The sequence below is a fragment of the Hyposmocoma kahamanoa genome, unplaced genomic scaffold (genome assembly GCF_003589595.1).
Source record: "Hyposmocoma kahamanoa isolate Upper Pololo Valley unplaced genomic scaffold, ASM358959v1 116, whole genome shotgun sequence".
NCBI classification, from domain to species: Eukaryota; Metazoa; Arthropoda; class Insecta; order Lepidoptera; family Cosmopterigidae; genus Hyposmocoma; species Hyposmocoma kahamanoa.
This window is the reverse complement of record NW_020653391.1, coordinates 1,275,867-1,293,148: the sequence shown is the minus strand read 5'-3', so window position 1 is coordinate 1,293,148 and position 17,282 is coordinate 1,275,867. Positions and strand designations below refer to the sequence as shown.

The 17,282-nt window shown below is 34.8% G+C and overlaps 2 protein-coding genes and 1 non-coding gene across 3 annotated transcripts in view; 1 reads left to right on the top strand and 2 right to left on the bottom strand.

The window, feature by feature from the left end:
- Positions 1–17,282, bottom strand: part of LOC113239870 — a 36,294-nt gene that overhangs the window by 8,009 nt on the left and 11,003 nt on the right. The window lies entirely within an intron of this gene.
- Positions 3,321–3,409, top strand: LOC113239876. Its single transcript, XR_003311224.1, has one exon. It is a non-coding gene; the product is annotated as a U6atac minor spliceosomal RNA (small nuclear RNA).
- On the bottom strand, positions 4,585–5,640 carry LOC113239871. Its single transcript, XM_026477031.1, has one exon. It carries the CDS (start codon positions 5,603–5,605, stop codon positions 4,874–4,876), a length of 732 nt encoding a protein of 243 aa, XP_026332816.1. The 5' UTR covers positions 5,606–5,640; the 3' UTR covers positions 4,585–4,873.

Genomic DNA, 17,282 nt, shown 5'->3' with positions numbered 1-17,282 from the left:
TCTAGCTTGCCCACGCGCATAATAGTGACTCCTCACGCGTGGCCGTGCATGCATTAGACGCATAACATGCCTTTACGATGGACACCATAATGACCAAGTTAAATTTACAGCGAACACTGCTATTAAGGTTTATGAAAAGATGCTATTTCCTGATTTACCACCTGCATAGGTAATTTTGACATAGGTATTATGACTTGAGGAATTTATTGCTTTGAACTTGTCAAGTTAAATTGTTGTAATTCTATAGGCAACTTTACTACGAGTTTATGTGTTAAAGACGCTAGGGACTTCGCAAAATATTTGTATGGCAAATCATACAGCGCCCCTAGCGGTCATGAGGGGAACTATTTGGTATTGCAGAACAATTTACGCGACAACTGAATGTATTCGCGTCACGAAAAAGAATTATCTTGTTTTTCTTTATAGACCCACTAGTAGAACTGTTAAGTTTTTAAGATTGCACTAATATAATTAATAATTAAATGCTCATCATAAAAATACAATGTGAATTGTTCGGTTTTAAGAACTCATCACTTACTTTCAAATATAACTGACAAAATTGTAATGAAGAGGAATTAATATGGCCACATTGACCAAGGTCAATGTGTGGCCAGTAAAATACTATCACAACTTCCTCCCAGTGACAGCTGGGTGGGCACATTTAAAAAATAATAAAAAATAAATAATTAGTAAAGTTTTTGTTTTTGCTACTCAACACTAGATGGCGTTGCTATACTCAAACTGCTAACATTAAAATGTGTAAACGCAATGGTTTGGGAAATTTGTCATTACACCTAACAAAATAAAGATGTTTATTTTATAAATCTTTAACACGCAGGTGCCTTTGCATATTGTTTCCCTTCACCGGACAGCAAATGACTATTTATATTCAAATTCTAATCAAATACCTATGTCGTAAAATTATTATTATTATTAAAATTATAAATTTTATAACATTTGCTCAAGGCGGAGATAGTTAGGCAAGGAGCATGTTTGTAGTTATGTGTTGTGAAATTTAATATTTATAAGCGGTAGATATTAAGATTTTATTGAAGCATAATATACTTAGACACCCATTTAACTGTCTTCAAATAACCCAGACAGTAAAAAGGTCTATATAGATAATGATGGACTACAGCTTGTGTTACACATACTATCTTTGCTTAAACATAATTAGTGATTTTATATATAAGTGACAGCTAGTTTGTGTGTACTTTTACCATCCTTTAAGGCACTTACTTTAAGGCAGTTTTTATTTTTTATATTAACTTAATACAAAAAATCACAAGGAAAAAATTATAAATACATATATGTAGTGTAGTTTATATAGATAATTCAGTTCAATTTTTTCACAGCATCAACGCCCCCAATTGCTTCCGAGGCCCCGACCTAGGATTCTTCAGCGTCCACTGTGGGGTAGGGTAGGGGCCACTTCGGGAAACTATGCTCTAAGGTGTGTGTGTATACGCGAAGATTTAGTAGTAATTTTTTTTCCAGGCTATGGCGTCTAAACCTAAACTATACTGCCAGATGTTAAATTTTAATGTTTCTTCAATAATATTATAATTTAAAGGCAACGCCAAATCTTCGGTATGTAATATATTCTTGAGTTAAATTCGTGTACGAAATTGTTTTTTCGAATATTAAGGCATTGACGTGATGTATGTATGGTATCGAAAATCAAATATATTTCTCTCTGATTTTTCCTTACTTAAAAAAAAAAATAGTTGCTTTATTGGTAGGTCAATGAGTTGCTGGTCAAATGTTTATAACGTTAAAAAATATGAAAAAGACCATTTTTTTTAAATAAGAGTTTTGGCTTGGATACAAGTGAAAAAGACGATAATTGTCACGTCACAATCTTAATACTGCCATATAAAACGACCGGTTGTTCGATTTTCATCGATTTGCTGGAAAGGACCAATAATCCCCCACATTCTTTAATTATGCATCCATCGTTAATAGAATTAATTATATACCCTACTATCATTGACTTGTAAGTCAATGCCTACTATGTAGTGTTTTTAAATGAACTTACAAGTAATAAACACTTTCACAAATTTGCTTAATTATAATCAACGTAATTAGGTACATAAATGATTAATGAACAATCAGGAAATCAGGAGCAATTACCCTGTATGCAAAACATTGTCAAATCGATTTATGCGATGTTATACGCGGAAATTACACTTTCGCATGATTTTTCCTGTTAACAAATTGTAGAAAGGTTGTTGAATGGATACCCAGTTTTTTATTTAATGTCTCTTATAGTAAAGTAGGCTGTGTACACGACGTACCATTACCTTAAAATTTTGAACAAATTTAAAGAAATAGCAAAAGATGGCGATCTAACGGAAATTTAAAAAAGAACTTGCACGCCCATGTATACAATTAATAAACAACGTAAAATTTGATCACTTACGTCATAAATAATACAATTGTTTTTTTTTACGTAAATAACAAAATTATAAGCATGTAAATAAAATAAATTTATGACTGGTACCTACGTGGAACCACAGATTTTATTATTATACTAGGAAGAACGTAACTCAATATTCTAACATTAATTTATTTCAGTAACATCTAATAAAGTTAATGTCGGAAAAATTTCTATTTTGAAGAAAGAATATTTTTCAGAAAAAGAAATATTTTATTTCTCCAATATTTTTCCTTTGACTTTCCACACGTCAACGTCAAATGTGGAAAATTAAAACGATGGATCCATTAAAAAGGTTTTTTCGCCGTTGTGAAACCATTTTAAATCCTGTTTTCCTCTAAGTGACTTTTAACTATACAAATTTATTTCATAATTCACGCTAAATAAAACTTTAAAAGATATTTCTGAACGTAGAACATAAGTATGAGCCTTCGAAATTTTTTTCCAATATTTAAAATTGTTTCGGGATTTTTTCCGGAAAAATTTCCACTATTAGAAGTGTTTAGGAAAACTACCCAACAGTAAATAAAATATAAATACAATAAATAAATAAGCTCACAACACTCGAACCAAATCCATTAAATTACCTTTTACTCACTTAGAGGCCTTTTACTAACTATAGTACTATCGAACACCAACAGATGGCGCTGAGACACTACTAACGCCTCTACATTGCACTTGAAAGCCTTAAAAGTACACAAAACTCAAGGTTATGTTAACTAGTTATAGAATTTTGCATCTAAATATTTGTTTCCTTGTTAATAAAGCTAAGAAAACTTTAAGACTAAGTTATAATATTAAATTATAAAGACATGTTCTGAAACGCGCAAGCAAAGTTTTCCCAAACAGAAGTATATAAGAAAAAATGACGACAAGGTTAATCGTGTCTATTGAAAGGAGAGACGGTTAGCACTCCCCTTGACAAGGATGGAACACAATAAAATGGTCGAGGCACCTTGACCAACATTTTTTTAACGTTGATTTGTGCATTTTATAAGGAAAAGTGTAGTAGTTTATCTTGAAGCAGTAGGTGTCTTCGTGGCTGTAGAGCTTCTGGAAGAGTTCGTCCAGAAAAATACTGCCACCTTATCTATTCCTGCCGCCATCCAGCATGTGTGGCCGCGCCGGTGCGACAGTTTGTTACGAGGGCACAAGTTTTGTTTGGGCTTTGTATCAACAATAATAAGTCTTATAATTTTAAGCAAAACTTTACCCTTTATTTTTAATTATTTCGAGATCAGAGGGATGTATATGAACTTGAAATATATTTATTTATACCCTGGCTTGTACATTATTTTCAAAATCGATTCACAAATGACGAAGTAATCGCGTAATAAAAACACAAAAAAATAGCCAAATTTAGAAAAAAATTGGAAAAAAAAACTTTTTTTGGTTAAAAATTAAAACAATTCGATAGTGATTCGCTAAAAACAATATCGATAAATTACACAAACAGCTCAAGAACCGCACGAGACGTCATAAACTAGGTAACTTGCATATTCTTGAACCTTTTAGAAATGGTTATGCAACATTGGAACCTATAGTGTCAATTTGAATTTTGAACGCCCATTGGACAATAGCCCCGCCGTGCGATGTTGGTTACATATTAATAAGTGTATTTCTATTACAACGCATTTTCATTACTAATATTATGAAATCACAATGAATTTCTTTTATATTTATATATATTAAGTACTATATTTATGTAAATATACATATATGACATATTTTAATTTATAATAGTCGTTTTTTTAAAACCCTAACATTCTCTTTTAACTTACTGCATACAATAACTCATTACTAGGTAAACCCCTTAGATATTTGGTGTTTTCAACGTCAAATAATGACTCTCTTATTGTGGTTTTTTTATATATAATTTTAAGGGACGGGACGAACAAGTCGTGCGCCTGACGATTAGCTACACGCCTGTCCATTGCAGTTGCGGTGCCACTCAGAGCTTTAAATCGCAAAGATCTGAGGTGCACTGCCACTGCGCCCGTCACCGTGAAACATAAGTGGACAAGTCCCATGTGCCGGTAATTTCACCAGCACTCTTACCCTTTAAAACCGGAACACAGTAATGCTGACATTACTGCTTGGCGGCATAAAACGTGAGTTGTAATATTAAGTTTATTCAATAACACGAGGTTTTACTACCATGACATTCAAAAAAGGAGACGGAGGCTCTTGTTCACACCTTGAAATATAAAAAAAATACAAAATACGACTTATAACTAAATTTTTCGAGAAATCCCTTTTTTGGCTGTTGATCGTTAGAGGAAATGTTCTTTCGAGATTTTGATGCATCGATGTGGCAAATCTTAGAACTCACGGTTCATAGGCCAAATGGACAATCGAGCAAGTTTTCGAGCAATTAATGTTATATTAAACGGCATTCGATCTCAAGAAAGGAACCCAAACAATAGCTGTTCCGAATCAATTTCCAATTTCATAGAATGGCTTCCTTCTGTCGCTACCATCATCACTATGTGACCTGGTCGAATTCGCTGATTTAGAAGATCTGCTAGTTCTCCGACTGCTCTGTCTGTCGTCGGCTTCTGGAACCGACCATTCCCTTACTTTTGATTTTCTGACAACAGGACTAGCTGTATGTATATCTATGTAATCCCATTGACCTCCATACATATAGCTATCATTATTGAAATTTCTATGCTTTTTTGAAGAAGCAGCCGTAGGTAACCAGGTAATCACAGCATTCTGGCCATATTGTTCTAAATCTCCAATGCCATCTCTAGAAATTAATGCACAATCAACATTTATTATTCTCAATTGAGGTACACAGGTTACTTCATACATAAACTTTAGTACATGAATTAAGGGGTCATTAAATTTTAACGAAAACCAGTTCGCTTGATTTTTAAATGATCTGCGAAAGTCGGATTCTGTATCGTCCAGAGGAACGTATAATACTTCTATCGGAACGTTAACGTATTTTGAGTTCTCGTATACGTGGTAGAACTTTCGTATGATACCATTTCTGTCACAACCATGTTGGTTAAAAAGGAGGCAAATGATGTCGGCGTTATCGTTTAACATGCTGTACGATATCGATGAAAATCTCTTGTTTATAACATTTGCAGCTTTGAGCCAATTGAACGCGCTGTCGATATTGGTTTTTGATTGAATTGGAAATATTGATGAATGCATTGTTGTTTCTTTGGCGTTAGATAATAATTCTTAACTTTTTCGTTTCTATTTATTTTTCTCACAAAATCACAGTTGCTCGCCACCGCTACGATTTGTGGTATGTATGTCAAGTTGACTGGCATTTTTTAAATCGTTCCATAGTGTTTTGTAAATGAGGTCGATTTACTGCGTAACCAGCCAGTGTTAAAGATGACAGTTGTGATGAATTAGATTTTAACGGACTTCAAAAGAAGGAGGAGATTCTCAATTCGGCTGCATTTCTTTTGTGTGTTACGAGTATATTCCGACATTTTGTAAACCGATTTCGATTATTCTTTATTTTTGCAAAGGGCTACTTCTGTCGCAGTCCCGTTCAAATTTGAAAAAAATATACCACCTATTTATAGAGATATTAGAGGATGAATACGGTTTACTGGATTCCACCCACTTTTCGTTAACCGATTTCAATAAAACTTGGCAAATAGAAGTCCACAAACTTTTGAGATCGGGTTTTTTTTATAATTTTTAAAACTAGCTGACAGCCCCAACATTTATTTCACTGTCATTCTAAAGCTGAGATTTAAAGAACTTTGTCAATCAATACTCTGGTAATCCAATGTTTTTAATTGATTTTGATGCACTAATTTTTAAACCCAACATTGTTACCAATTTAGGAATTGTCAAAGACGACCCTAACGCTGGAATACTTTTTAATAAAATCGTAAATATACCGTGTATCTTTCAACCCGGACACTGGCAGAATTGTCCTCAGTGGGACAGAAGCCATATACCCAAAAAAAAAAAAATAAAAAAAAAAAAAGAACTTTGACTCCGACAGCAGAAATGTCGAGCTGAAAAAGTTTTTCGTATTTACAAAACGAACTTTCCCTAAGTTGTATATAGTCTGTATATAGTGTATAATAGTTGTATATAGTAGTGTTATATAGTCTGTAGTAATTTAATATTTTTGTTCTAGATTTTTTTATTATTATTTTATTACATAATTTAATTTTGTTTTGTTGGCACGTAAACCCCTTATTGTAATTATTGTGTCCTGTATTTTGGTCTGCAGTAAGAAATTTCTTATAGAAATAAGCAGTACCTTTTGTTTATGTTTTCCGTTTTACTTAAACTTTAAATAATTGAAAATAAATAAGTAAACAAGGGTGCCTTAAAATTAGACGCTTGTAAAAGCGTTGCAGACGCGCCGAAAGCGCGTCTGTAGTCTTTCAGCAATTTTTATTTTACTCTCTAACTGGGACTGCAAAAGTGGCCCGCGCGTGTCACGACAGTGGCACTGCTACTACGCTTCTTAAGTGGGCACCGTGCTTCTGGCGCTAATTGATTTTAGGTATTCTATGCGCTCAGTGTATGTGTGCGTGTGGCATACCGACTGTGAACTGGCAATCGGTACTATGTGTCAAAATGGTGACAACTTTACAGGATGTAGAGAAAAATTGTTTATGTCATTTGTATAGCATCATGATGCTATGATTGCATGATTTATTAAATAAAAATACGTAGTTTTGAAATATTTTTATTACACATACACTACGTATTTTTATTTAATAAACCAGATGCTATATAAAAATAACGCAAACATTTTTTTTATTCATCGTGTAAAGTTGTCACGTTTCTCCAGCCGTGTGTAAGCCTAAGCGACACATCCGCCACGTGAGACGGTCGAAGCAGGACTAAATCGGACGTGAACACAACAAGTATCCGCATTTACCTACTTTTAACCTAACCTTTTTTATCTCTAATCGGATAAAGATACACTCCCGGACGCATATTTCGGGTCACCTTGTATTAAGTGCCCTAATCTTAAACAATGTTTTATGAATCTAGAGTTTCCATAAGTCCTTGTAGAATGAATGTGCGAAATTTTATTTGAAATTTACCATGGGCTTTTCGGTGAAAGAAAACATGATGAGGAAACCTGTGCACATTTGCAAAGCAACTCAGCAGTCTATGTGGAGTTCTCAATCCGCAAAGGGCCCACGCGGAAACAACAGCCCAAGCTTTCCCAGTATTAGAAGAGGCCTATGTTTCAGTGGGACTATATGAGGCTATTATTATTAAATAATCGTCTATAACTTTTTGCGTTAAGAGTCGATACCACTTCAGCTAGAAGTAATATATTTTCCGTACTGATACGGTTTTTTTTGCTTGGGTCGAACGGCAGGGACACTGGTTTTATTTCAGAATTTATTTCATTTAACAATTGAAATTAACGCCATTTGAAAAAGGTACATCATATACTATACGTGCTCTATTTAGTTCAGTTGATATAAACAAAAACATTGGTATATATAAAGTACACATCGGTTTTCTTGTAAAATTTCGACGTAAGTTTGTGTTCTTTTTTCTATCGTGTTTTCACACTGTAGTAATCAGTGTACATCCTCAATTTTTTAACTGTCTCTGTGGCCGAACGGTTACCATGCCGGACTGCCACGCAGAGGTCCCAGGTTCGATTCCCGGACTGGGAGAAATATTTATATGGCCTACATTTATTTCTCTTGTGAGTTTGGCACCCGCGACACAGGGTTTCCCTAGTGCAGGGCTGTGTTGAGTGTGTGCGTTATTATTATTATTGTGTGTGTTATTAATTTTACTATATATTTTTTCCATAGCGGTTGTTTCAACACTTTCACTGTTATACGGAACCAACCAAAGCCAATTGAGGTTGTATAGACTCTTAAAGGCGAACCTCCTTGTTTAGGAGATTTCTCGTCGAAACCTCCGGTGGCCAGAGGGCTGGTAGCTGCTTCCGCCAAATAATAAGCTTGGCTATCTAAACAAGAATCGTTGCCAAACATTTGAACGAAGTGCCCCAAGGCGCGGCTTAATATAAAGAGTAAACGGTGGATTTTTTTTATGATAACAAGTGACGGATATTAACTGAACAAGTCGTGCGTCTGGCGACACGCCTACCCGTAACAGTTTCATTGCCACTCAACCGCAAAGACCTGAGGGCATCGAGTATATAACCAGAAATAGAGAAGACATAAGAGCCATCCATCCCTGGCAACTCATTAGGTAAATGGGCCTTATATCACTTTTAAATATCAACTCTCGTTTGCGCTGAAATAACAAATTAGAAATCTGGAATAGTACAGCGCCAACATGGCGCCAACAGCTGACATGTGTGTACGTCTCCGTATATTCCAAAAATATTCCGTATTTATTGTAATAAAGATAATATGTCTAACAATGGGGGCTGTTCCATTCGGTGGTGTAGGGAAAACAGCAAAACATTTAATTACAAAACAAACGGAATCATATTTCATCGGTAATTAAATATTGCAATTTTCATCCATTATAGCAAAACTCAAGTTAAACTGGTCGATTTGAAGTGAAACAATTGACGAGTCCCGTCAAATGTTTCGAATTCGGGCTGGCCAATGGGATCACAGTTGTCATCGTAATGATTTGGCAGAATAGTTTTCAAACAAATTAAATGACATTTCGTCTCTATTTCTGGTTATATACTCGATGCCTGAGGGTCACCGCTCCTGCCCCCGTCAACCTAAGACATTTACACCTATAATTTCCCCAGCAGCCTTACCTACCCTTCAAAACCAGGACCCTGTAGGTAATGCTTGCTGTATTCTTCTGTTAATAGACGGTAGTAGGTTTGATCTTAACAATTTTACTTACTTTGATAATTCCTCAATGACAAAAGTTAATTTACACACGTAAATTATGTACTCATTTTGTCGAATTTATATTTTATAAGAATAAAGTTAAAAATAATGAGTTTAGTCACATGACACTAAAGTGTAATAATACATAAATATACTCGCTGATTCATTATAGTCGTGCCAAGATAGGATCCTCTTTTTGACAGATAGTTTTAGAGTCGTAACACATCCCCTTTAATCAGTATCATTAACACTAGTATGGCACTAGTTACTAAAATTCTATAGTAATTTAGCATCATTGATACCAACCTGAGGTAAAGCCAGGCTAAAGTCAAGTGGAAAATTTTAAAAACAGGTGTTAAATACAAAAAAAAATATTCTGAAAAATATCCAGGTCATAGTATGTTTCCTTTTCACACGAGCTGGACCTCAGTTCACTTAAATTTACAATTATTTGTGTTTTCAACAGATTGTCAAAACGTACATCTCACAACCAGTCTGAATTAATTTCATTTCTTATTTTGTCTACAACGTGTGGTTACTTTAATAATTTGTTAATATTTTTTTCGGCGAAATTAACATTTAGTTGTAAATATCACAAGTATGTAATCTTATGAACGGTGTCTGCAATAATTGATTTGATATTATGTATTCATAAAAATTGTCGTTAATGGCAACACATAACAATTTAATTTCTGGGGATATTTCTACCATACTACATAATTTCTGTTTATCACATAATAGTATGCTATTGAATGAGAGACATCGATAGGTTTAAGAAAAAAAAAACATAAAACCGTTTAAGTGACGTATCTTATATATAAACTATCACACTTTTAATGCAGATACCTATTATATTATGTGTTATTGTAGTCAAATACTAAATATTTAACCGAAATAAACTAGTTCTTAGTGTTCACAGTGGAGATAAATATTATAATTTTTCTTTTCCTATTTGGGCAATTATTATTAAGTTAAGTTCTATCGTCGTTCACAGCTATCAAAAAGAGAATGCTATCTTGGCTCAACTATACTTGATTTCTCTAATCACATGATAGTACTACCCTGTTGCTTGCGGGACATCACTAGTTTTAAGGAAAAAAACTTATAGAACGTAACCGTTAGCATGATGCATCATAAATACAAACTATCACAAGTTTAAAGCAGTTATAAAATCAAATTATGTGTTATTACGGTTAAATCCTATTTATTTAACCGAAATAAAAACATTGTTAGTGTTCACAAAGGATATAAATTATACAATTAATCGTTTCCTATTTGGACAATTATTATTAAGTTACGTTCTGTCGCTGTTCATAGCTGTCAAAAAGAGGATGCTATGTTGGCTCGACTATAAAGTTGTTGTTTAAGTGTACATAGTATAGGTTAAAAACTTTTTGGGCCCTTGGTTTCTCTAAGTGAAATTGTGTTTATATCAAGACCAGCCCCCATAGCATGTTACGGGGATTAACCTACTGCAGTAATAAAATAATACAACAATGCTAATATTATTGCTTGGCGGTACGAATAGGTATGGCAGCAGTACACTTATGTAGTGTTGCCAGGTCATAGACGACAATAAATGATGGGGTAATTTTCAGTTTAGTTTTCTCTACCTAATTTCGGTGGCTATTATTATTTAATTATTTGAATCTATTCGAATAAGTCAAATATTAAATAATATTTCGTTATCATACATACATACAAAAACAACAGTCTAATTGACTACTCCTTTTTTGTAGTCGCTTAAAAATATAATCTCAGTACAGAGTACTTAAAAAACCGACCTCAAAAGTACGTGGAATTACGTCTATTTGCTAGGTTTTATTGAAATATCCCCTAGTTCGCCACTATACAGGACTTGACACTGGAGATAATAAAAATCGGTTCTCACTACTCAAAGTACATTGACAGAAAAACGCCTTGAATTGGAGAAATAGCAAAATAAACCATTAAAGTAATTGCTCGTAAATTAAAGTTAGGCGCTATTTATAAAAATGAATCTTCATGCGTGATTTTCTTCAAAATGAAATGAGACCACTATGGAAGTACCCCCTTTCCAACAAAAAAAGAATCATGAAAATCGGTTCACAAATACCGGAGTTATCGTGTAACATACATACAATAAAAAGAACATACAGTCGGATTGAGAACCTCCTCCTTTTTAAAGTCGGTTAAAAATAGAAAAGTACCCGATGACGGTTTCCGTAACAGCACAGCGCACACTCTATTGTTAATTATATTATTTTAGTGAATTAGTCGAATTATTTATAATGCCTTGTCTAATTATTATACATAATAATATAATCTATTGTTAATTGTATTGTATATGTGTTAAATTATTTAATTTATTAACGGAATAAACAATTTTCCATTCTTTCTTTTGTTACTTTCCTGGACAAACTCTTTCATAAGAAGCTGCGCTACTAAAACTATTTTCTTTTAATTTATTCTAAGCATAGTTAATGTATACCCTTAGTTAATATTTTCCTTTAGTGAATTCTATATCAATTCTTAACACTGAAGTTAATTATTTTAAATAATTTATTACTTTTCTCACGAATACGGCTTTAAAAAATGTTTCATATCCTTTCAAAATACAACATAAATTCGGGCTCTTTTTAATCGTTTTAAAGCTCGTGTTATTTTTAAATCACATATTTGAATAGGAAACAGACAAACAACGACATTAATTATTTGTTTTGAGATCGAGACTGCGCAAGGACATTTAAATAAATATCTAATATTCAAATAAGTATCAAATTTTTGTAAATTATAACCAGAGATCCGCGTAGGAGTACCTACATATAATACCTAAACTCAAAAGAAGTGATACACCCATGTGTATCACTTCTTTTGAGTTGACAAGTCCCGTGTATCCACTCCATAGTGGATACACGGGACTTGTCGACTTATGTGTCAGGGTGACGGGCGCATTTGCAGTGCAGATCTTTTCGATTGAAAGCTCTAAGTTGCACTGCAACTGTTTAGTTGGTAGTTTTGTTGGTTAAGTAGCTAAAGCAGTTCTGTTATGAAAATCGCAAACAACGACGGTACCATCAACACCCAGGCCCGAAACAATATAGATAATCTCAGTACAGAGTAGTAAAAAAACCGACCTCAAAAGTACGTGGAATTACAATGACATCCATTTGCCAAGTTTTATTGAAATCGGTTACCGGAAAGTGCGCAATCCCGGATTCATCCCCTAGTTCGCCACTATACGGGACTTGACACAGGAGATAATAAAAATCGGTTCTCACTACTCAAAGTATATTGAGAGAGAAAAACGCCTTGAATTGGAGAAATAGCAAAATAAACCATTAAAATAATTGCTCCTAAATTAAAGTTTAGGCGCTATTTATAAAAATTAATCTTCATGCGTGAACAGCCACCCATAGAGGTGGATGATTTTCTTCAAAATTAAATGGGACACTATGGAGGTACCCTCTTTCCAACAAAAAAAGAATCATCAAAATCGGTTCACAAATGGCGCAGTTGTCGCGTAACATACAAAGAAAACAAACAGTCGAATTGAGAACCTCTTCCTTTTTTTGAAGTCCGTTAAAAAGTTAGTTTCTACACTGACCCGGCCGGGGATCGAACCCGGGACCTCAAAGATGGCGACATGAAAACCGGTGTGCCTCTCGACCACGTAGGCCGTCTTAATGCTACTATTATGCCATGCCTAAACACTCTCCGTACAGAGACTTGATGGTAATAATAATAATAATAATAATAATAATAACGCTCACAATCAACATAGCCCCGCACTAGGGAAACCCTGTGTCGCGGGTGCCATGGACACACACACAAATTACAAATTACACCCAAACTCACGAGAGAAATAAATGTAGGCCATACAAATATTTCTCCCGGCCCGGGAATCGAACCTGGGACCTCTGCGTGGCAGTCCGGCATGGTAACCGTTCGGCCACGGAGGCAGTTGATGGTAATGATGACTATAAGTGTGCAGCAACGACTTCAATCACAGACAACAACATTCACAGAAACTATTGTTATCAATAGCGGTAGTGTTTTGTTTTAATGTTGAATTTTGTCAAAGATTATCAGTACCGTAATAGCGTGGGCAGATGTGACAGTCTGTACCTATTGGGAATGAGCTAGGCATATAGATAATATTGAGTGTTTACCAATCATTGACTTACAATTATATGGACGTCGGGTCCGCGCTAAAAAGTGTCCGAACTTATAGGGCGTTAAAATCGTATACAGAGCGTCATTCACGCTTTAGTCTTCGTTTGTTCGACTGACAGCGAAGCAAGCCAAATTAGACAGTACTGCGATGACATTACAATTTAAATTCAACGTTTTAGCTTTTTCATATTCCTTTACATGTCACTACGTTTAAATAGGTTGACTTGGGACATTTTTTTCGTGGTTTTTGTATTAGACCCGTCGTCCATTTATTGGTAACTCAATGTTACCAATGATATTTATCCATAGTTGGAGAATTAACGTAAAGCCTCTGGCAAAATCGCTATTAGTTGCACAATACCTTTCATTTTGCTTTAACCCGCCTTCCCATTTATAATTAATTATTTATTTTCTTTTTATTACTAAAAAAAAAGCAAACTGAAAAAAAAAAAAACAGTCGAGATCTTGAAATTAATGATGCTATGTATGTTTTCTTGCGGAAAGGCAAAGATCTTTAAACCATGCAACCTAGTCTATTTTTTTGTTTCTTATATTTATATATGGTAACCATAGTAACTGTTATATTCAACATACTCTGTATAGTCTGAACATTCTGTTGCTTATTAATCTATGATGTTGAACTGTTGTGTCGTAACCGCACGTCAGTGAATTACAGTGTGTCGAACGCTGCATCTAGTATGCTAGTATATAGAATCGTTGGTGTGACTATTCGTATAAGGCCTATAATATATTACACTTATTTTTGCCATAACTGTACCGCAGCATGTGTGGCCCGATGTGCCAGGAATATTAATTGACACATTTGACAGTTGATTATTGGAATAACCGTCAACTCGCAGTTAGATTTCTGGAAATAATCTGATAAAGGTATAAAACTTTTTTACAGATACCGGTACAGTTGGCAGGACACGAGTAAAATCTCTTTGTTTAATTTTTTGTTTTTTTGTAAATTAAAAAAAATCAAAACGTTGATTATGCCAAAATTGTTTTCACAAAAAGAGACAATGGCGGACGGAGATTATGATAGTTTCCTTTTATCTTTTAAGTTTCAGATTTCCCCATTACTGACCCATTAAAAAAAACACTCTATATAGCACTTAGGCTCCGAAAGTAGGTAAATAGAGTTGCAACTAATATTTGGTTATAATATTAAGCATATTTTATGCAATTCGGTTGAATACCGGATACTTGAAAACAAAAGGAAGTAAAAACATAGTATTCGCAAAATTGCAATTTTTCACTTATTTATCTATCTCTTTCCACATTAGTTTTGTTTATAGTACTCCCTACCAACCCTTAGGGTAATACGAGAAGGGCACTATAACCTGTGCGCGCACGGGAACCTTATAAGTTCTGCTTCTGACCCCAGATCAGCCAGTGTACAGGGTTGTCACAGATCTTTGTCACTTGACTTCATCCGGTTCTTCGAGAGACTAGTGCCTCGGGTGAGCCGCCCCGGGTGTACCTACAGTACCTTCCCTATTTTCCAGATAGGTACCGGAGCTGTAGGCTTGCGCACTTCCCGTTGCGCATTGCACAAATAGCGGTTTCCACCGCTAAGCCGTCGACGCTGAGTTTATTAGGCTTATTGAAAGATTTAATAGTTTAGTCTTATTTAAAAGATCAGAAGGAATGTGCTGTCTTGCTTATTTAAGCAAGTTATTTTTCTAAGATATTATAAAAGAAGGAACAAATGAAACGAAAACTGTTTAAAAAATTAATGCGATTGACGCAGCGTAGTGACAGAGTGCCAGAGTAAGGGTGCTGGTGAAATTACAGGCACATGGGACTTGTCAACTTATGTCTCTGGGTGACGGGCGCAGTGGTAGTGCCCCTCGGATGTTTGCAATTTAAAGTTCTGAGTGGCACTGTAACTGTTATGGACAGGCGTGTAGCTTACCATCAGGCGCACGGCTTGTTAGATATTATAAAAAAAAGTCATGCCGAATAGTTTAGCCGAATATTCGGCTTTTCGGTATTCACGAATGTATATTCGTCCTCAGGCTACGAATAGTATTATGCGTTCAAAACTAATATAGAGTCAATGTACTCCTTAATGACCCCGTTTTAACTTCATCTATCAAGTTAGTAGTGTACGAGTATACTAGCAACTTTTATGGTCAAGTTCAATATTACAGTTAGTGCAACCTTTAACTTGAACTAAATTTACAATTTATTATGACTAGTAAAAAGCTAAATTCACTTGGCGAAAAGCGCCCAGTTTGCCTTTTACGGTACAAAGAGATGACCAAAAACTATGACACTTAACCTACTTTTCCATGTTTGTAGTACAAGATCCCAATCTTTATTTCTAAAGGCATAGAATTCAAAATTTTCAAATTTCGTAGCAAATAAAACTTTGTTGAACTAGTGACCGGCAAACTTGCAAAAACCATTCGAAATGTCGTCACTCCCTATAAGTTTCACAGAAAATTTAAATCACTATTTGTAAAATGTAAGTTTGTAATGCAAGTTCGTGCAATGCATAAGAAATAAAGGGTGTCCGGGGATTGACGAAACGTGACATTATACAGTATGGTTTCAGAATGCGAATGAATGGAGTCCGTTCAGGAAATAATGCATATTTATAAACATTTCTCATTGTGGACGAGGAGGTATTGTTAAGGAAAAAATGCGGATCGGTTCGCGGGCTAAATGTTTTGATTACTAACATTATTGCACAACGCCAAAATATGTAACATTCCACTGTTTATAGGCTTCTAGACTTGTGACCACGTAAATGTGTGAATGAATAATGATCACCAAGTAACATGGTTTTTGTTTCTCGGCTGTCAATATCATTTCTAATAATATATATTTGTGAAGCGACGAACAAGTCGTTTGCAGCGTTTGCAGCTTTAAATCACAAAGATCTTAGGGGCTCTGCTATTGCACCAGTCACCCAGAAACGTAAGTAAGTACCGTGTGTCTGTAATTTCACCAGCACGCTTACCCTTCCAAACCGGAAAGCAGTAATGCTTACATTCCTGCTTGGCGGCAGACAGCGGTGGCAATCATCCTTGGACGAACTCTATCGGAGCTCTACTGCTACTACCCAGTTATACTTACCTATATAACTGGGCACCCTATGCAGTTAAAACGCTAAAAATATTGTCTTCAAAGAGAAAATAGAAATTTACGAGCTCTTCCTCGCGGTTTTAAATTGTAGTATGCTGTCCCATTATATCTAATTTCGAATTATAAGTCCACATCTAGCAACTTTCTCTGTAACTGTTACTACTAAGTGAAATTCGAGAGGACTATTTTTTGCCATCTAGTTTATTATTCAAAGCTCAAATTATATAATAATGTATGACTAGTAAGTTTAGTTAGTGACTTATAAGTCCGGTATTAAGCTAGTGAAAACAACTGTATTCTTCATTCCTAAAGTTGATTGTCCTCTAGTGTGCAAGCTGAGCATTCATTTCCAGAGCAGGGCGAATATTGGTATAATTAACATTGATTTGTCGTTTTCAGAGTTTGCCTAGTATCCCTTGGGCGCTAGAGTGCCATACAAGTTTATTTATATACATATTTCCAAAGGGTAAAAAAACATAAACAAGCCGCTATAGAGTAATATGTATATTTTTATAACGTATAAGTTTACAAATGATATTTCAAAACAATTAAATGTAGCATATTGGAGGAGTCAAATGACCATATGAAAAACGACGCAAAAAAAATTACAAAACATAAGTGAATGCGAAATAGGCCGCATCCCAATTCCGTGATCCCTTCAATATTTTTCTTCACTTCCTAGAGTTGATTGTCGTCTAGGGTACAAGTTGAGGGTTCTATGCCCGATTAGTACCCTGAGTGTAAGTTTTTCGACAAACGCATCGAACGCGTTATCGGTAAAATCCTATTTACTA